Source organism: Filicampus tigris, chromosome 9 (genome assembly GCF_054856515.1).
Source record: "Filicampus tigris isolate MCC_2025a chromosome 9, RoL_Ftig_1.0, whole genome shotgun sequence".
NCBI lineage: Eukaryota > Metazoa > Chordata > Actinopteri > Syngnathiformes > Syngnathidae > Filicampus > Filicampus tigris.
In genome coordinates this window covers 13,834,214-13,854,719 of record NC_141225.1, presented here as the reverse complement: position 1 = coordinate 13,854,719, position 20,506 = coordinate 13,834,214, and the positions used below count along the sequence as shown (strand labels likewise).

Here is a 20,506-nt window from a genome sequence, read left to right as displayed (position 1 = left end):
TTGAACAAAACATTTTTGGTAGGCGTTGAGAATATAGTCAAGCTTTGTGCCGTAATAGTATCAGTGCGCTTGCATATTACACCACCGTACCCCGATGGAGAAAAAATGTCTTGTAATTGTAGAATTGTGCTCCATTTAAAGCACGTGACACGAGGGCAGCTATGGATGTTATGGTCAAAAACACCCCCAAAATAGGGGAGAAATGTCAACGACGAACACGGAGCAAAATAAAATCCGTATCCAACTCAAATGGGTTTCAATTCACACGTTCGGTTCATGCATTATTTGGCATTGCCCGGTCTCCCAATCAAGCGACCCTTCTCTCACTTAACCCCGCCCCTCGGCTCTATGACGTGTCATGAAAGTGCACGCGCCTCCCAACCGGCTGCTGTAGTGTACCTGTTACTGTTAGGTCTTCCAAGTTTCACTTTTCTGCGTTTCGTCTGGTCAGGATGGAGTGCCCCAGCGTTTGTCGCCTCTCGTCAAGCTCTTGGCCGCCAGTCGAGAGTCTTTCAGCCGAAGCGAAAGCTCCGATCCCACCGGTCCAGGTGAAGAAACAAGCCGTGAAGCGACACCACCACAAGCACAACCTGAAACACCGCTACGAGTTCCTGGAGACGCTCGGAAAAGGGACATATGGCAAAGTGAAGAAAGCTAAGGAGAGATCTGGAAGACTGGTAAGATGCAACCATCTTTTTAAGTTCAATATGCATTTAATTGACGACAGCCCAAGAGCTCTGAGCTCTTGGCCACCTGTTCGGCAATAAAAGTGTTATTTGTAGACCAGCTGTTTGCATTACTTCCATGTGGAGTGTAGGTGTCGAGATAAAAGTCACAAACTGCACCCTTTAACATAAATCAACTAAGAGAGAAAATTGTGTGAATGTTGCGGATGTTTGGGCAGCTGATCTATCCCACTATCACAATCTGAAGGCAGTTCTTGTCCCCGAGCTTATTAGCAGCGGACTCTGAAACGTGTGAAGAATGTGCTTGTATCACAAAAGACAACAACAAAACGAGATTGAATGCACCTTGTAAAACTGCCAGTGCTCACAAAGCTTTCTCACTTTTAAACTTGCCAGTGGCTTGTAATCAACCGGGAAAAGCATTTGGGTGAGTGAGGCACTTCAAAGAAATTAAGCGGTGCATTTCGTCGCTGTCATGTGAAAAACACTTATCCCCAGTTTTTAAAATGTTCTTATTTTTACGTGAATAGCGCTTCCGCTTTAGAGACATCGCATTAACATGAACATTTAAAAAAAATAATCAAAAATTGGACATAAGTGTTTTTCACAGGACAGAGACGATTTGTTTCTTTGCAGAAGCCACATTTTGGGGAAACAATAAAAGCAGAATTTAAGACCAGACAAATCACAATTCTGATTCTATGAACATAGTTACACTTTTTATGAAAAGCTATTACGCAACCACAAGCCACAATTTAGAAAATTATACAGAGTGGTGTTTTGCCGATTATTAGGTTGTTTGCTTTGACTCGCAAGCAAACATTCGAGATAGAAGTACTATAAGGAGGCAGTGAAGTCACTTTACATCTGGCAGCAGTTGGCAGATCATGGGGGAAAAAAACGTTTCAAGGTACTCCCAGTTGAAGTTTACTATCAAACTAGAGACAAAACAATGAGACTAAAGCACCCTGTATTTAAAACAGCCAAACAACTTTGCCATTAGAATGCCCCAGCTAGCTTAAGGCTAACACATTATGGAAAACGCCATAGTCAGGCTAACGGTTAGCATCAATAGTCGCGGTGTTATAACCCCATAAAGCTATGGTTATTTGAACGCAAACTGCGAGCAACGCAGGTAGGTTTAAATAACAATACTCACATGCACATATTCTTGATTATTATTCAAAAACTATTACACACTACTGAGTCACTGAGAGAAGTAGAGATAGTTCATTTGTTTTTGTCTGTAGTACTGTGTTATACTGCCCCGTGTGGCCAAAGCGGGCACACCAGAAGGAGCAGTACCATCAACTGAACTGAAGCATTAACACTACAAAAAAGGGGGGGGTTTGGGGAGGTCTGAATGGATTAATGGCGCTTCCATTCATTTTAATTGGGAAAGATAGTCATGAAATGAATTCAACTCTTATCTAAAGGCACCACCCGTTAGAGTTGTAAGCGTTGCACCACTTTCATTGCGCTTCTTTATGCAAGTAATCAAACAGTCCTTAAGACAATGAATGTTGAAGAGGTTAGACAGAAATTGGCTGAAATTTATGGTGCAATCTTTAAAATTGTTGGCTTACTTTGTGGAGCTTTATTGAATTTATTTATCTTCAGACCATTTATGTTGAATTTTTCATTATTCTTTCATACAATATTGTTTGATTAACCACTTATTTGGTAAAATTGCTGACAGGGTTGCTTGAACAGAAATATGAAAACAAATATCGATAAATAAGGTAAATAATGAATAACTGTGTAACTTACAACCACGTACCAACTTTAGCAGTCCAACGTTAATGAGCCTTTTTGGGATAAATGATTTTGGGGCTCTTAAAAAATTGAGTTCTTTCGGGGTTTTACTGCAGCCCTGCTCTGTTACACAAACGTGTAACAATGTCAGTGCATCTTCCATTTCCAGAGGCTTTTGTCTACACCTTTTCAGTTTTCTGATCCCTCTCTCCTAACTACGGCTGGAATCTGAAGGGTTTTCCACCCCTGCCTTTTTTTCCAGACGGACTCTCTGCTTGATCAAATTCATGACCTAAATGTTTCGTGGGAGTGTTTCTATGTCTGAGAAGCCGTCCTGTTTATCAGTAACGCTCTGTGTTGTGAGTTTTTGTTGTGAAAGTGCAATCAAAAGATGGAATTTCCCTCTCTGCACCTGCACTCGTCACATTACATCACAGTACATGTCGGGTCGTGTCCCCTCAATGCGCGCACACCCAACGCCACAGGATGTGAGTTGGTGTCTGAGAATCACCACGGCCGACGTCTTGCTGAGCCTGCTGTCATAATACTGATAAGACCTAACCAACTGGCCGCTCGAAATGTGCTTCCAGCAAAGTGTTACCCAAATAGCCTTTAACGTGGTTGTAAATACAACATTCCTCTGCTTTGTTTTTATTTACCTGCCCTACCACTGATAGCACAAAGGCGCTCCAGCGTATGTAATTTGACACAGGGAGGGACGCCAGAAAAAGAGAGCTTCATCTTGCTCACTGGCTGCTACTTTGACCTGAACTCCACTCATCCTCATTGTGCGCATAACCCCACAAGAGGAACTAGAATGACACATCACAGACCTCTGTCTCGGCATAACAATCCTAATTTGGATCAACCCCAAACGCTAGATCCTCGTTTAGTGTTTCCTAAAAACGGAAGAAATGTCACAAAAAGTGTATAATTAGCGAGCCACAACACCCTTGGTTGACAACCCCTGACATAGTTTTCATACGCACTAATTTGGGTTGTCACGTGCACAGAAAACAAAGGGATCATGGAATGACTCATTTTCTTTGATTGTTTCCTTTTAAGAGAACAAGGAAGTGCTAGAAACCTTTGGGGGCGAAAAGTTATTGCTCTGTGGTTGTCTATCCCCTGCCTTTTTGCAAAAATAATCTGAAACATGGTCGGACAAGCACTGTAGCAAATGTATGCAAATGTAATGCACTAATACTTACAGGGCAATGTGGCAGTTAAAAAAAATATTTTGAGAAGGTCTCAAATAGCTAAGTTAAATTCCTAAAATTCTCTAAGAAAGAAATAAAAATACCCTATCTTGCAATGAAAAGAGTCATCATAAATCCCAAATATATAACGCTTGGGCTATGCCCCACCAAGTAATTTGTGGTCTAAAACAACAGAAGCTATGCATTCTATTTGTTAAACAATTGTAAATTAGTATTCTTTTAAATAAAAAGTGGGAAAAACTCAATATTTTCAGACATTGGAAACATACAATTGTGTAAACCTGCAAACGTTAAATCAAAACAACCTAATAAGGTCGATTGCATTGGTTGTTATTCCACTTTCTGGGTGGTAGCGCAGTTGCAGTTGTGTTTGTGCCGGAGCCCAAAGATTTTTCGGCTGTGGGTGCCGAGTGCGTAGAACAAACTGACGGTGACAAAGGGCGCACACACTCGGATAACATCACAGGGGTGCGAAGTCATCATGAGTCCAGCAGCCCCGTCTGACAGCTATTCAAACAAACGCAGGAAACCTGAGTTCGCAGACGTCAGGAAAGGGAGTCTGAGCGGCGTGCGCCCCACACTGACGCACGCCGCGCGTCCCAGACCAGACGGTGATTCACGGCAGCTTTGCCGGGTGAAATTGACATGACGAGTCCCTGCTTTGGCCGCTTGTCCGACGGGTAGCCCGGAGGCTTCGCAAATGAAAAGGCTACCGCAAACGCCATCTGGTGCCTCACGATGATGCTTCTTAACCTTGAGGGCGAGCGGCGAGGAATGCCAGGCATCCCAGACCCAACACATGGATACTGGCTTGTCAAAAGCCTTTGATTTCCAAGACCTGGTCTAGTACTTGTTACAGGAGTCTTTATAGAGGACCGTATTTGTTGCATTGTAACCACAGCAGCTTTAAACATCAATGAACTATTCTTGTCAGTTCGGTAATAAAAAGTCATTTCATTTAGAATTCTCCCTTTTTCAATTGCTCTCATGAGAGCCATTAGCTGTAAACAGATCACTGTGATCACCTCTGCCAACAAGCTCTGCTAATAATCTGCCTCGTGTCTTGTCTGTAACGTGCGATTCATTGACCAGATGGCCAAGTACTGATCAGTTTGGAAAGAATATTAGTGTCAGTTTGGAAAGAATAATAGTGTCTGCCTCTAACATGTTCTTCTCTTCTCACACATTCTTTCGGCTTCTTTTTAAAGGTTGCCATTAAGTCCATCAGAAAGGAGAAGATCAAGGACGAGCAAGACCTGGTTCACATTCGCCGAGAAATAGAGATCATGTCGTCGCTCTGTCACCCGCATATCATCACAATATATGAAGGTACGTGCACAGTGCAATATAGTTTTTTTTTTTTTTTGTGTGTGTTGAAGGTAGTGCCTTTGTTTGGCCGGACACGTGAAGAGCGAAACGTGATAGCCGTTAACCGAGCTGTCTACATCAGTCTCTTGATTGTTTGGCTTCTGAGTGCGCGCACGCAAGTCTTTTGTGGAAACTGATGCTCTGTTACATAAGTGCTGACTCCACGTTGCATCACAACAGCAGTGTTGTGGGCGGCGCACATGGCCTTGTGTCTTCCAGCGCCCCTAATCGAGATTGCCTCAATGCGCACTTGTAACTATGCATAGGGTTTATCCCAATTAGTTTGGCCGACTGTGTAGGCCGATAGAAATTGGTCACAAAATTAGGGACAACAACAATCCAATGATGCCAAAAACCTGACTTTACATTTGTAACGACAACAAAGACTGAAGTCATTGCGACTTGGAGTCAGGTTGACCCGAGTCGAGTCACTTCTTTGATGACTTGTGACCTGACTTCACAAAAACTAAAAGACCTGAGACTCGACTTGGGAGCTAAAGACTCAGGACTTGACTCGAGACATGGTGCTGTACTGTACATACATATGTACAGGTTGGATCAACTGGCCAATGTTATCGTTATCTTATTGGTCTCCTGTCTTTATGAAGACCAGATACTGCAGGTAAGACCGTATCAATGAGGTGACTTGACCTTCCATGGGACTTCAGATACTAACCTGAGACAAAATGACTTTAAACGTTTTGTTTACTTGAGACTTGAAGGTAAAGATTTGAGATTTGCACATATTAATCCCATTTGTTATAAATGCACAGACGAACAATCCCAAGCATTCCAGACAGTAGTACTCCCCTCCAGTCCTGTCGGTGTTAATAATGGCCATTAGAAAGAGGGTGCCAAATATTGCCATAGCAAGTATTGTTACATGAATACCTCTCAAATAAGAGCAATTTTATGTATTTGATTCAGCTGTGTTGGATCTCGATTAGATTGTGCATAGTATTAAAGCGGAAGTCAACCCAAACATATTTCCTTCCAGAATATGTTCTATGCAGGCCCACTAGTCTAAACACGGCATTCGCATTAATATTGCGTATGAGAAATTCATTTTTCGCTAGCTCAGGGATCGGCCATTTTGTCACTTCTGTCGACTGAAGATGACATCAAAGTTGCTCAAGAGCTCAGATAACAACCAATCATGGCTGAGCTTCAGAAAACAGGTGAGCCGTGATTGGTCGTTAACTGAGCCCTGAGCAACTTCGATGTCATCTTCAGTCGACAGAAGTGACAAAATGGCCGCCCCCTGAGATGGCTGAAAGTGAGTGCATTTTGCTGCTTAATTATATTCCACAAACGCAATATTAATCAGAATGCCGTATTTCAACTAGTAGGCCTGCATAGAACATATTCTGGGGAAAAAAATATGTTTGGGTTGACTTTCACTTTAAGTACTAAGTGTTATCACTCAGTATATTGAAAATAATAAATTGTAATTAGTATTTGGCTTAAATGGTCTCATCTGTTCCTTTCAGTATTTGAGAACAAGGACAAAATCGTGATTGTGATGGAGTATGCCAGCCGGGGGGACTTGTACGACTACATCTGCGACAGGAGGCACATATCCGAGCGGGAGTCCAGGCACTTCTTTAGACAGATTGTGTCCGCCGTGCACTACTGCCATCAGGTAAGGATACATTTAAAGCTGATGCGTTCATCAATTGAGTTAAGTAAGTGCACATGAATGACAACGGCGCTCCCCCTCAGACCAGTTGCTCAGCTCGTGTTCCTTCCAAGGCACCAGAACACCCCGCTGTTGCATAATGACCATTATTAACTGTCAGCTGGCTGATTGCAACGGGGATGCTGTGAGAACAATGCAGAGGAAAATGAACAGTCTGTAGAGAGAGAGAGAGAGAGAAAGCGAGGCGGCGTCAGGGCTGAAGGCCAGCCGTCCCAACACACACATTCACGGTCGCTAATGAGGGCGTGATGGAACACAAGCAGCACACTTGCACACCATCGGCCCACTCCAGCAGTCCGAAAGCTAATGCTTCAGCGGAGGTGCTTTACATGTAGGCTAGCTAATATTTACAGAGTAAATTACCCCATCATGTTCCATGTCGACCACCTGTTTTGTTTTTTATTGGCACCTCATATAAAAGGCCATTGTAAAATGTTGGCTATATTTGGCCTAACTTTGAATCATAAAAAACGCGCAGACAATAGATCTTTATACCAAATTGACAGTGCACTGCACAGAGCATGTCCCCGGCCACCAATGACCTGCATTTTTTAAAAGGCAAACATTAGTGGAAGGCATGCCCCCCGCAGAGACAAGGACAATGCAGCATAGATGACGTATCAGGAAAAGAAGAAAGAATGTGTTCAATCCTGGGGGAAAATAATCCTTTTATGTAGTGTAGACAAACCTATAATAAAATGACAAGGATTATCACGTGTGGAATTTCACAGATGTAATGTTGTGAAAATAACCGATATGGACTGCTTTTTTTCCTTCTAGAATGGAATAGTTCACCGGGATCTGAAACTGGAGAATATTTTACTGGACGGCAATGGCAACGTGAAGGTATACAGCTCTGTGTAACTTATTATACGAAAAATTAAAACCAAAAATGGCGTTGGTTTTAATTGATCAACTGTACACTAAATGGACAAAGATATTGGGACACCTGGTCATTACGCTTGAACGTGAGAGAAAATGTAGCGGCAAAGGGAAAGTGTGCGCGTGTGTGGGGAATTTTTGTCCATTCATGCTGTGAGGTCAGAGGTGATTTAGATTGAGGACATGTCGGACAAAGGAGCTCGGGCATAAAATCATCCAAGCATGCTTTAACAGCCCTTGCGATGTTCAATGGGGAACAGTCATGTGTGGAAAAGCGCACTCCCCAAATTGTTTTGATTAACAATCTGAGCGGAAGGTGTGTCTCAATAGGTTTGTCCGGTGTATTTATGTTCTTGTTGGAAAGCGACTGAAAACGACATGCACTTTTATTCCAGATTGCGGATTTTGGCTTGTCAAACCTTTATCACGGAGACGAGTACCTCCAGACGTTCTGCGGTAGCCCGTTGTACGCATCCCCAGAGATTGTAAATGGCCGGCCGTATCGTGGGCCAGAAGTGGACACGTGGTCTCTTGGGGTGCTGTTGTACACTATGGTTCACGGCACCATGCCATTTGATGGGAACAACCATAAGGCACTCGTCCAGCAGATTAGCACTGGAAATTACCGGAAACCAAACAAACCCTCTGGTGAGTGGTGCACCATTTCTTTACAGGGAGAAAATTCATAGCTACTACTGTACCTCAGACAAGGAAGTTATGCGTCCATATTTCAAATCGTTGTTTTTTTTTTGTTTTTTTTACCAATGTTCCAATTAAATTTTGTTTGGAAATCCCTCATGTCTAATCTGAATTTAATACGGTTTATGTGTATGAGGTGTGTCAGAACAGGTCCTGGACTGGTGTCACAAAAGCCGTATTTCAAATCCAAACTTTCACAGTCTTTTGTAGTGTCTTGTCCATGTCTTCATAACGGGTCACCTTGATGACCCCCTCGAGGAGTGAGGGAGTTAAAAAAAATGACAACAGAGCCAGGTCAGGTGAGTAGGGAGGTTGCTCCAGCATAGAGATGTTTTTCTTGGCCAGGAACTGTCAAGACGCTCGGGGAACTTGAAAAGCAGCCTTGATTTGTCATGATACAACACTTAACCTCTTGTCGTGCTGGTTCATTGTCTGGCCCACATTGAAGGGAAAACTTGTCATTTGGTTGAGATCTCTTGTTGTGACACCAGGCCTGGAACCTTCCTGATACTCGTCATATTCTGGATTAGAAGATGTAATGTTAAATAAAATACTGGTATTGTCTGGATATAATCCACATTGAATTTAAAATAGAGAACCCCATCAATGGCATAAGGATCCTTTTGGATCCAAAAGAGCTAAGTACAACAGTCCACATGTTATTAAATATGACTTAATGAAGCAATTTCCAATTGCTATAATGGATGGATGGACAAAATACACATTTTCTTTTAACCCTCCTTGCTTCTTTACAGATGCGTGCGGTCTCATTCGTTGGATGCTAATGGTCAACCCTGAGCGCAGAGCTACAATTGAGGAGATAGCGGGACACTGGTGGCTTAACTGGGGTTACCAGGAGTCCCTCTTGGCTGAGGCAAAAGCCAGCCAAGTTGAGGAGTCGGCGTCGACAGCCTCTCCGACAATGCAGCATCCGGCCGGGCTGGCCAGCGTCGCCAGCTGGCTGCGGCGTACGTCAAGGCCCTTGCTGGAAAATGGCTCCAAGATGCGCTGCCTGCTCCGCTCGCAAGGTAGCGGCGGGGCTGATGTGGTGCGCCAACGCTCTCTGCGTAGGTCGCGGAAGGAAAATAATGTCTCGCAGCCCATCCACGAAGGGGCTGCGGACGCTCGGCCTTCCAAAGGGATTTTAAAAAGAAGAAACAGTGTGAAGCAGAAGGTGCCGAGCGAGACTCCCGTTGACGCTTCAGCGGATCAGCAGAACATTTTGGCTTTGTCCACTGCAGCCACTGACCGCTCTGCCGCAATTCTGCCTCGCAAAGGTATCCTAAAAAAGCCCACAGAGCAGGAATCTGGCTACTACTCCTCCTCTCCTGAGAACAGCGACTCTGGCTGGGTGCCAAAATCCCAAACGTGCCCCTCAGCATCCACCCACAGGAAAGGCATCCTCAAGCGAAATGGAAAGTTCTCCTCGGGTGGGCTGCAGGAGTTTGGCTCATTGGATCAGCTGACCGTTTCATTACCCAGCAGGGGCGCCAGGGTGAGATCAAGCGGCGCCATCAGCGAGGACAGCATTCTGTCCTCCGAATCGTTTGACCAGCTCGATCTTCCAGACTGTGTAGGACTGCCAGCGCGCCCAGAGAAAGCTGGCAGGCCCACCATGAGGGGATGTGTGTCCGCTGACAACCTGCTGGACATTCAGGAAGACGGTATTCTCGGAGACGGGCTGCAGAGGCAGTGGAACTGCTATGATGCCGGGGTGGCCGACAGTGCATTCTCCATTACGGACTGCGATAATGTCACAGAGGCTTACAAGCACGCCTTGATGATCCACAGCCCTGCTCCGAGCTGAACACCGTGACGGCGCGGTCGCCATCGTGCATATCGTGCATGTCGCTCTATCATACGCCAAAGCGCATTCTGACGGTCTATCGGCGCACAATAGGCATCTTAGTGGCCAACATCAGGAATTGCACACACCAAAAAAGGGCAGAGGGAGAGATACTTTATGGTTCGGTCAGCTTGAAAAAAATGATTGTTGCATAAATGCAAGGTGGAGTCTCAGGTGCTCACATTTTCAATAAATAAGAGCATAATCAAAATTCACCCCAAAACCAAAATGAATGTAAGTTATTGTGGGACATAAGTCATTTGGTGGCCCTTGTCCCTATTATACAACCTGTTTTTTTTTTTTTTTTTCCTACCCAGACACTTCGAAAAAGTATTTATGGCTTCGTGGCACTTTTATCATTTAACGTCATTGTCAGTCAGGTTCAACTTGAGTAGCGCTTCTCTCGATCACTTGTCGCAGCTTTTACTGCATTTTATGATGCAAGCAAACGTCGACATTTCAATGATGCCAAAGAGCATTCTCGTTCACACTCGTGGATACTTTTGCCTTTAACTAAGAATGCACAAATGCTCAGGACAGATTATTTACGATCCATGTTTTCTTTTAAAATGACCTGGTCCAAGTTTGGACGACGACATCGGTAACAACTTGACAAACTGACGCATAACAAGCGTAACCTGTTTAACCTGCTGCTACACCCAAATTTAGCTACTGTCTGTCAACAGATGTTTTCCAGTCACAATCCGGGAAAAACAGCGTTTGAAGTAAACTGTTCAGCTTAGCTGAATGTTAATGTGTAACTGCTGAAGTAAATGATGGGCTCATGCTGCGTGGGTGTCTTTGGGTTTGTGGCTCAAGTCTTCCATTTTATTTGGGAGTACAATGGGAAATTTACTAAAGCCACATAAGAGGTTTTGTTCTATTATAGCTTAAATATGAATGCTGTTTACAAATACAGCGAACAGACATGTCCATTCTGCATTATGGCAATGAAATGCTTGTTAAACAAAATATTTCACAGATGTGCTGTGTTTTTGTTCCGTGACATCCAACGGTGGTTAACAAAAAAGACATTTTTGTCTTTATGTCACACTGGAATTCCCGACATTACTTTCTTAAGCACAACAGTTCATGTCAGAAAGTAACTTGTTGTAACACGATAGCTGATAAATGAGGGGTGAAATGTCTTTATTGATTTGCATGTAAAAAGAAAAGACACCCAGAATCCAGATCCACAAACCTCTCCTGAAACTGGAATGTTGATATGGCAATGTTTGTGTTTCAGTTTTGCTTTGACAAACTGAAGCTTATCAGGAATGTAAAGCAGATGTGAATGTGTGTACAGTACATGCAAAGTTGAAAATTTCAAGAACTGAAGGAGCAGTGTTCATGAAAGTAAGTGTTCAATTTTTTTTTTTGGTACAATTTCATGTGGATGTAGGTATTCCAATACCTTCTCTTGTTATCTTTTTTTTTTTTTTTTTTTTCATGTGCCAAAGTTATTGTCTTGTATGACACTCTTGTGACTGGGATGAGGGCATCAATAAAACAAAATAAAAAGTACTGAAGTGCTGCCTCGTGTTGTCAGTCATTTACATGCAATCATTTTAATAGTTGAACGTATTTACAACGCCAAAGAAGTTGAAACCCAATTAATCTTTCAAACACACATATCTCGCAATATAAAACATTTTAAGACATTACTGCTAGGTTTGAGTCCGATTTACTGTGGCGTAAGAAAGGCAGACCGATGTAAATGGGCAACAACGAATTAGTGTTTGAAAGCTTCTGCAATTACTGTGCCTCAAAACGATCTACAACATTGCATCACATCTTCACTCTTGTCAACCCACGCAAGCGATCTAAACGCTATGCATAATTTGTTATGTGAGCAAGAAGACATTGCGGCCTGTTACATTAACACTTGCGTGTGGCGGCAGGGAGGAGTTTCCAGCTTGCTTTCACCGGGCGTCGCTGACGTCAATAAAAGATGGTCAACATCAGCGGGAATCTGACTGACCTCTGATCTGCAAACAGCGGCTTGGAAAGGGGAAGGCAGGATGCGCTCCACTGCTCGCTGCAGCTGGCTGTAGCAGAGGAGGATGGAGGCCTGTGGCCGAGGTGGAACGCAAAAAGAACCAGAGGTTCAATAGCAGGCCACAGACAAGGTGAGCGATCAGTGTTACATTGCGCAGCGTTGCTGTTCCTTGTTGTCCGCTTGACCAGGACACTTGAATAAAAGGATCTGCTATAATGGATGGACAGTGGATACTCGGTTTTCGGATGCCGTAGCTTTTCTGACCCGCCCAAAAAAAACAAAACAGCACGCTGCAGTAAAAATATCGCTAATGAGCATAAAACTCCAATTAACGAATATTAAATATTTAAAAAGCATGAACGTGCTGATTTCATCGTATTTATTTATGAAATTGGTACCGGCCTGGTCGGGTCAGCGTCAGTTGAATTTCAGGTGGCCCGACAAAGTCACGTAGTGGCCCCTGGCCCCTTAATGTTGAACCCTCGTCTGTACCAAATTCATCCGCCTACACCAGCATGACTCTTCCACTCATTCTCTGGAATCGAGCCCCCACGGAAAGCATTCCACACTCATGCGCAACTTTTGAGTGTTTTCTTGTAGGGCTTTGGGAACATGTTGTAATTCTGCTTTGCACCGTGTACATATTAAGGTTATTATAGTTAATGGAAACTAATGAAATACTGCAATTGAAATTGAAAATACATTTTCATGAACGAAATGAAATAAAAACAAAAAACACACTAACTGAACATTCGTTTTCGTCTTTGCCAATATCATACGTGAGCTTTCAGGGTTCATTTCTGTACATCCGCAGCGACAGAAAAAGGAAGGTAGACAAATATTCTGTTATAGTTAACAAAAAACTAAAACTAATACTAAAACTAACAAAAACTCATTTAATATAAAGCATTTTCAAAAAAATTAAAATTATTAAACACAAAAAAAAACTTGCTCTAAAAACTATTTGAAACTAACTGAATTTAAAAAAAAACAAAAGTAAAAACAAAATAAAAACTAATTACAATGAAAAATCCCAAACTATTGGAACCCTGGTGCGTGTCTACCATTTTTGACACTACCAATCTTTTGTTTACTACTTTCCTCTGTCTTGGTGTTTCCGTTGTCTGTACTTCTGTTAGCTTCTATTTTCCAAGCCAATTTTAAGTATGGCGAAACATTGCTGTGTTACGGGGTACAGCCCCTCCTTACACCACGCGCATTCATCAGAAGTATTTTGAAAAACATTTGTGCTGAGTGAATGTGACTTTTAAATAAGCCACCATTGGGCCAAATAAAGTTCTAAGTGCCGTTGTGAAGAAGACAAAAAACACAACAGAATTCAAGAAAGAACTCATAGCAAAAGCGGAAAAAAGCGGATTCCCCTTCCAAACAAGGACCTCTCCAACTCCCTCTCGCCTTCTCACCATTTGTCACATGCCATCAAGAGTCTTAAAAAACGGTAAAAGTGATGTTGAATGTGCGTTTATCCATTTGATTTGTCATTTAATATATTTATTTCACATTGTTTTTTAAGTGTTAAACTGCAGTTTTAAAATGCATTTCTTAAAATTTGTGGTTGTCTGGAATGGACTAATAGTATTTACCTATGGAAACTACTGCTATTGTTTTCGTACAGTTTTGTTTCAGTCAGACGTTTTGGAAGGGATTAATCACGCGAACCGAGTTTCCACTGTAGTTGTAAGTGAAACTGTAAACATGATCCTTACCAGATCAATGACCAGGAGATTGGCCAAAAACTTGAGCAGTGAGTCAGGCGAATCCGCCAAGTTGAGCCTCTGCGTTGCAGTGCTCACACAGGCACAAGCAATGGTGGAGGGCAAAAATTCAGAAGACTTCAACTCTGAGAATAAATGAAGAAAAAATATAACATAAATAAGAGAACTCACTACAGCAAAGACCTCAGTTAGGTATCTAAGTGTTGAATGTTTAGTATAACTGGGAACATACAACCAATCGTTGGCAGAAATAATGAACAACATTGATCCTACTGAAAAAAAAATGACAGAAAAATTATCATGAGCTGTTTTTTTCTTTCATTTCTTAATATTTCCATCCATCTTACCCCCACCACGTTTACGGGCATTTATAGACATTTTCTCCTTGTCGAAAATACAGAAGTCATATTCAAGAATGCAGAAGTACAATTTCAAAATGCTAAAGTCCTTTGTTTCGTATGTATGTACATGACAACAACAATTGGCTTAATCCTAGTATTCATTCTTTATCCAACAGGATGAAAACATTTTCATTGTTCTTCTAGTCAGGAACATTCACTCAATTCATTCATTTGAGCATCTGTTAAAAGTTACACAAAGTCTAAATTTGGGCAAAATGTGTGTATGTGTGTGTTTTTTTTTTTAACTTTCTACAGGGCTCACCACAGTTACAATTTATGGAAATTGGATAATTGTTTTCCTTGCTGGAATGGCATCTTCAAAATAGCCACATTATTCTAACACAATGCAGGTTATGAAATCCTATTTGAAAAAGTAGGTCAAATACATACATTCTGATTTTCATTTCAATAACACAGGAACAAAACGTGGTATTTGCTTCTTCCTTTGCTTTTAGTATTTTATTTGTTTCACTTTCTGTTATTATTGCACTACCTGGATATTCATTACCGTCACACTGAATAAATTCCTTTCTGTGTGTACACATATTCGTGGCAATATTCTCATTTTTCACTATGGTCAAAATGGGCGTTCTATTATTTTAATGTTAATATATGGCAATCCTTTTAATTCCGGTTACTGCAATCACTTGCACTGTAGCGCAGTCAGAAGAGGAGGACGAATAAATGTGAGTGATGCTTCTATTGTCGGCAGATTCGACACACCCTCATGGGCAGAGAAAGCACTTTAAAAGCCGTCATTTGCTAAAACATGACAATCTGTCTGACATATCATTTTCAACACCTAAGGGAGGAGAAGTGGCGAGACACCAAGTCTACCATTCAACACTTCCTCACACACCTCTGTGAATGGGTCACAGTGTCAGGGTGCCCGGGAGTTGTCATCAATTTTTGGGAGGTTTTATATGTCACGCAGGGTCTAATGCTGGGACCTTTCGCCTGGGGCAGCAGCACAGAGCTTCGTGAGAAGCGTGGGCTTGAATAGGGGGACAGCAGTCATTCACTGCACACAATACTGAATTACACAAACTCAGCTCTCTGTCTCCTAAATGAACTGCTGACACAACACAATCAAAATTATACGTAGCTGCATTGTGTCCACTGTCCCCAATGGTGAAAGTCACTTAATTTCCACAGTTAACGCTCAGTTTGGGAATGACTACAATGACAGGAAAGCACAGACCTCTGCCAGGACAGAGTGATCTTAATTTTATGATCAACATCAAGCTGTACAATTTTAGACATCCTGAAGTAAATATTAAACATACCGGAACACTAAACTTGTGTCAGATACGTGGATAGAAACAGTCAGTGTAATAAAATGCTTTTAATCTGATTTAAAAATGTGTACATTTTGAGCAAGATAAATTAGGTTTTTTTGTTGTTGTTGTTTTTTGCCAATATAGTACTGCCTAATGTTGAATTTGCCCTTTGAGCACGATCAGATGACCCAAGTTGATATCTCATTTCCCTATATGGTACCAACATGGCTCGGCCCATATTGCTTTGGTTGGTTAGCTATTTGCTTCTAAATAGTTGCATAGCTGTGGTAGCCACACCTAATTAGTTGTATCAGTCGGAATGAACAAACATAATGTCATCATGTGGCAGGCAGGAGATTTTCTGTAAAAAAGACGCTCTGGAGTTAATCCACGTATGTTCTTTTTCACATTTTTATTTCAAGCCCTGTGCTATCTTCAAAAGTTACAATGACGAGGCGATGACGGGTATAGTCGACCACTGAGCGGCCAATTTATGTCACGCATATGGTTACCCGGAACTCTGGCTGACCTAGTAGTATCTGCTTGGTTTATAATAATTCAATATATCAGTGAGGAACTCTAGGCCTCTCAGGTATTAAGTGCTTTGTAGACTTGTAGCACTACTTTAAAATTGATTAATTAACTTGGCACTGGTGTCATGGGCTCAGTCGGCCCTGGTTAGAACTTCAGCAGCAGTGTTTAGAGAGAGAGCTGTGGCTATTTAGTGCTCTTTTTTTGGGGGGGGGTGGGTCTAGTAGTGGTCAACCTTACTAAGATGAAGGCATCCTTCCACAAAGTTAAATATTTACCAAAGTGAGTAGGAAAACAAAGGGAGATTAAGATCCTTGCAGGATATAATGATAAAATGTGTTCAAACCCAAGCGGTGAAATGTCAAACAATAAAAAAATATTAGTTGGCACTGCGGTCTTATCAGCCAACAATTCATATTGACATTTGCCGGATTTTATGTAACTTAGTTATGCAACTCACCAATGGCTGCCAGTGCGACGTAGGAGTGGACATGTCGGCGCACGATGGGAAGGTGCTGGGCCCGGAGAAAGGAGAGCGCATGAAGAATCGGCTCCAGGAAGTCAGAGGGAACCACGGAGGCCAGACACCAGCCTAACCTGGACACCACTGACACCTCGAACTGCTGCAGCACACACATATTTCAGCTCCACAAGATATACTGTAATTGTTGACAACTGCAAGAGGATTTTACCATGTCTGATTGTGTCGTTAGTAGTGCTTCAAAATTGATGGCTGCCCACGAACCATCAATAAATACATCTTGTGGCCTGTTTAACCAAAGGGTTTTATTTAAGAGATCCTTTTAGGGAGTTGATATAAATGATCCAGTTTATTGAGAAAAAAAACAACAACACTGGAGGAATGTTTGAGCAGCTCAAATATGTTTTTCTCCTGTTTTGTCCTATTAACCTTCAGACCCTGCTGTGGCAAGTTGGGAAACACTGCGAGTGAACCATCTACCTACTATTTTGGTGAAAACAGGTCATGGTGGACTTATTCAGTCATTCAGGTTGTGTTTGTACAGAGCAGTATTAAAAAGAGTGTGTTTCTAATACCGTAGTTTGGTTACCTCGCTGAGCTACATGAATAGGGACATGACAGAAACATTTAGTTTAAAAACAATACTAAACATCAAATTAAAACCAAAAATATTTTTACATTTGTGAAAGGATGGAGTATGGACCAAGGAAAGAACCCATTCAAATAGAACCCTGATTTTTGCCCGCGCATTTGCACTTGTATTACTATTAACAATGCATGCATCTTATTTGACACGTTCTGACGTAATCAGAAGTTATATAAAGAGTTTTCTCATGATGTGACGAGGGATACAATAGTTTTGGGATTTTTCATTATAGTTACTTTTTTTTTAATACGTTTTTAGAGCAGGTTTGTTAGTTTTTATTTTTTTCAAAAATGCTTTGTTTTAGTTGAGTTTTTATCAGTTTTAGTATTAGGTTGTTTTTTTTTTTGTTGCGTGCAAGATTTTAAAAAAAGGTCAGCAAGTGTTGGATAAGAACCTTCCTTCTTCTGTACAGAAGACATACATCAATACCGAAAGCTCATGTATGATATAAATTTAAAAAGATGAAAATGAAGGACACTTTCGCTTTAATTAGTTAGTTTTAGTTTGCTTTATTAGCATAAGTTGTAGTTATCTTTCTTTTTTTTAAGCATTTTAGTTTTTATTGTTAATGAAAATGTTTTTTCGATTTTAGTTATTTCATTAGTTTTCGTTAACTAATAACCTAGTATATCAGGCACCTCCGATCGTACTCCTGCCACATATCCAGTCAATACATCAGTATTTTCTCTGACCAAGTAATTGAATGTAAGCTACAGTACTTTACATACAGTATAGTGTACAGTATATATATATATATATATATATATATATATATATATATATATATATATATATATATATATATATATATACACACACACACATTTTTAATGTTTAACATTTTAGTTCAGTACTGTAGCACAGATTTCTAAAATCCATGTTTTAATACAACACCTTGTTACCATAATATTACATTAAACGTAAATATGCGTCAGAAATGTAGGATTCTTTGACTACCAGAATGGCAGCTGACTCCCGCCATGATAACAGCTAGTATCTATCCTTGAGGCAAATATCAGGCAGTCAATTCTGTTTTAGCTAAAGTAAGCCAAGCTGTAAACTATTCCCAGGTCATTAAGTGAAACAGTCTCAGTTTAATTTCCCCTTGTCTTAAATAGTTAAGTGATGAGAGATTTATTAAGTGTGTAAGGATCATAGTTGTTTATGATGGCCACTTTGTCATCATATCATGTCTTCATACCTGCCAACTTATACGTTTTGACCGTATTTTATACGTTTTTTGATCATTTCAAATTGTGTACACCGTATAACAATTTTCATACGGGAATTTATTTTTTAAAAACTCCTTTTCTGGTTAGACCGGTCTCATCTTGCCCATTTCGGCTCTAATCCGGATCGTCTCGGTCACTGGTAGCAGACGACAGCGTTATTTGGTAAATAATATAAACTTGTTTACACAAATTATCTTTGTTCTTATTCTACATAGCCTGTCTTGCTGTGAGTAAATAGGTGCCACGTTGTGTTTTTAAGGTTTATTACCGCTTAGTAAGGGGAATTGCAATCGTTAATAAGGGGAGCAATTAGCTGAGGTTGACAGGTATGTGTCTTTGCCACTGCATCTAAAGTTTCTCTATACTTTGTCAACTTTTTAGCCCTCACATTAGCATAGTTAGGGAGATTATAAAATTTATAACATCTGATATGAACAGATTTTCAAGCAATACAAAAAAAACAACGAACGGGGGGAAAATTTGTCAGTCTTCGAAACTTTCTGTTTTAAGCCTGGCTTATCCTCCCGTTCTGATTGATCCCGGCCACTGATTGTGTTACTGTACAAGAGGCACATTTACCAGGATTTCTGGCAATGATATGGAGAAGTCTGTGTAAATGCAGAGCTTGCTGGCTGTCAGAGGAACAGTTTCTCTCATCTTGGAGGCCAACAACATGGTGACGACACCTAAAAGCTGCAGCGTAGAGTCTCGCACAACGTGGCGGCTCAGGTAAGAGTCCAGGTAGTGGACCGCAAGCGGGAACACCTCCTCCTCACATTTCTGCTCCTCACATACCTGGGAGAGAACATAGTTGGCACCACAGAATCTGCATTAAACTCACACAGAAAATTATTGGAATACCTGGAACATCCAGGTGATCAGTGTCTTCCTCTTGTACGCCTGGATGTTCTGCTGGATTCCAGACAAGTGAGAAGACACCCGGCTAGTGGTGCCCTCCTCCAGGGCTCTCAGGTTCTGCACTGCCCGGGGGTCCCCAACTAATTCCAGGTCGTAGCTCGCTCGTACAACGATGTCATAATCGTCCACCACTTCAGGGACACAATAGTTCTCCTTGGATAAAGTTAGATTAAGAACAATTAAACAAATAAGAACGACAAATAAGCAATTGGGTCTTTATGTGCAGATTGCCCCCCCAAATTGAAATCATTTTATATATCAACGTTGGCAAACCTATATGTCGATTAAAATTATACGGTACATTAATATTAATATAAATTTGATGACTCATCACTGGGCCTTTTTGATAAAAGCATGCCAGTGAAATTATGGGAACAGTTTCAAATTGTTGGGATCGTATCGATATGCATCCTTTAAACTTAGCTTTTACACATCCCTTAAAATGTGGTCATTTAACCGAGAATTTGCTGTTATCAAGACATCATAAAACATGTCTTAACGCCCATTTAGATTAGCTTAGCCGCTAGTGTGTTTGGGTTTCCTTCGATATTATTATTATTATTATTACTGTAATACTAGCACAACATGTCTCTAAAACTCGAGGCATAAATAAAATGCGACTAAAATAACAGTATCTTATTGAATCGGCCCATTCCGAACTGGGAAAAACTCACCGTGCTAACAAGTGTGGTGCCCACCAGAGACATTTTAGCACGTTATGCTGCTCAATGAACAAAACAGTAATCAAATTCAGCTAAAATAGACGCTGGTTTCTGACTGAAACTACAGTAGATAACACTGTTCAACGTCTAATTTTAAATCAGAGATGGTTTTATGTGTCCTTAAAAGTATTTTTGGCGGTGATTTTTTTTTTTTTTTTAAGTATTTACTTTTTTCCCCCTACATCAGGTTTTTGAGATACAGTACTCTATTTTCATTTTTTGCTTTTAAGTTTGACCTATTAAAGCTAGTGCAATGCGGAAGTAAAACATTGTTGACCAGTGTAATTTAAACCAAAATACATATAGTATTAAGTTGATCATCTGATAATATTTGTGAATTTTTGCTATAAAAATAAATGTAACTGTCATACTAAAGTAGTGTAAAATATGAACAGTGTCAGTGAC

At 41.1% G+C, this 20,506-nt stretch overlaps 2 protein-coding genes and 1 long non-coding RNA gene across 4 annotated transcripts; 2 read left to right on the top strand and 1 right to left on the bottom strand.

The window, feature by feature from the left end:
- The first annotated feature begins 328 nt into the window (after positions 1 to 328).
- nuak2 (NUAK family, SNF1-like kinase, 2) lies at positions 329 to 11,689 on the top strand. The gene is made up of 6 exons (XM_086041422.1): positions 329 to 677; positions 4,870 to 4,990; positions 6,520 to 6,671; positions 7,509 to 7,574; positions 8,006 to 8,258; positions 9,065 to 11,689. Exons 1-6 carry the CDS (start codon positions 453 to 455, stop codon positions 10,114 to 10,116), a joined length of 1,869 nt encoding a protein of 622 aa, XP_085897548.1. The 5' UTR covers positions 329 to 452; the 3' UTR covers positions 10,117 to 11,689.
- ccnd3 (cyclin D3) lies at positions 11,026 to 20,223 on the bottom strand. 2 transcript variants are annotated; one of them, XM_086041424.1, is made up of 6 exons: positions 20,054 to 20,223; positions 19,323 to 19,532; positions 19,041 to 19,256; positions 16,563 to 16,722; positions 13,882 to 14,015; positions 11,026 to 12,226 (listed from the first exon to the last, which is right to left on the bottom strand). In XM_086041424.1, exons 1-6 carry the CDS (start codon positions 20,084 to 20,086, stop codon positions 12,029 to 12,031), a joined length of 951 nt encoding a protein of 316 aa, XP_085897550.1. In that variant the 5' UTR covers positions 20,087 to 20,223; the 3' UTR covers positions 11,026 to 12,028. The 2 variants fall into 2 exon arrangements, with proteins under 2 accessions (XP_085897550.1, XP_085897549.1); XM_086041423.1 differs by having other exon boundaries at positions 11,028 to 12,226; positions 16,563 to 16,725.
- Positions 12,024 to 17,162, top strand: LOC147142100 (uncharacterized). Its single transcript, XR_015088197.1, has 2 exons — positions 12,024 to 12,284; positions 16,550 to 17,162. It is a non-coding gene; the product is annotated as an uncharacterized LOC147142100 (long non-coding RNA).
- Positions 20,224 to 20,506: the final 283 nt, after the last annotated feature.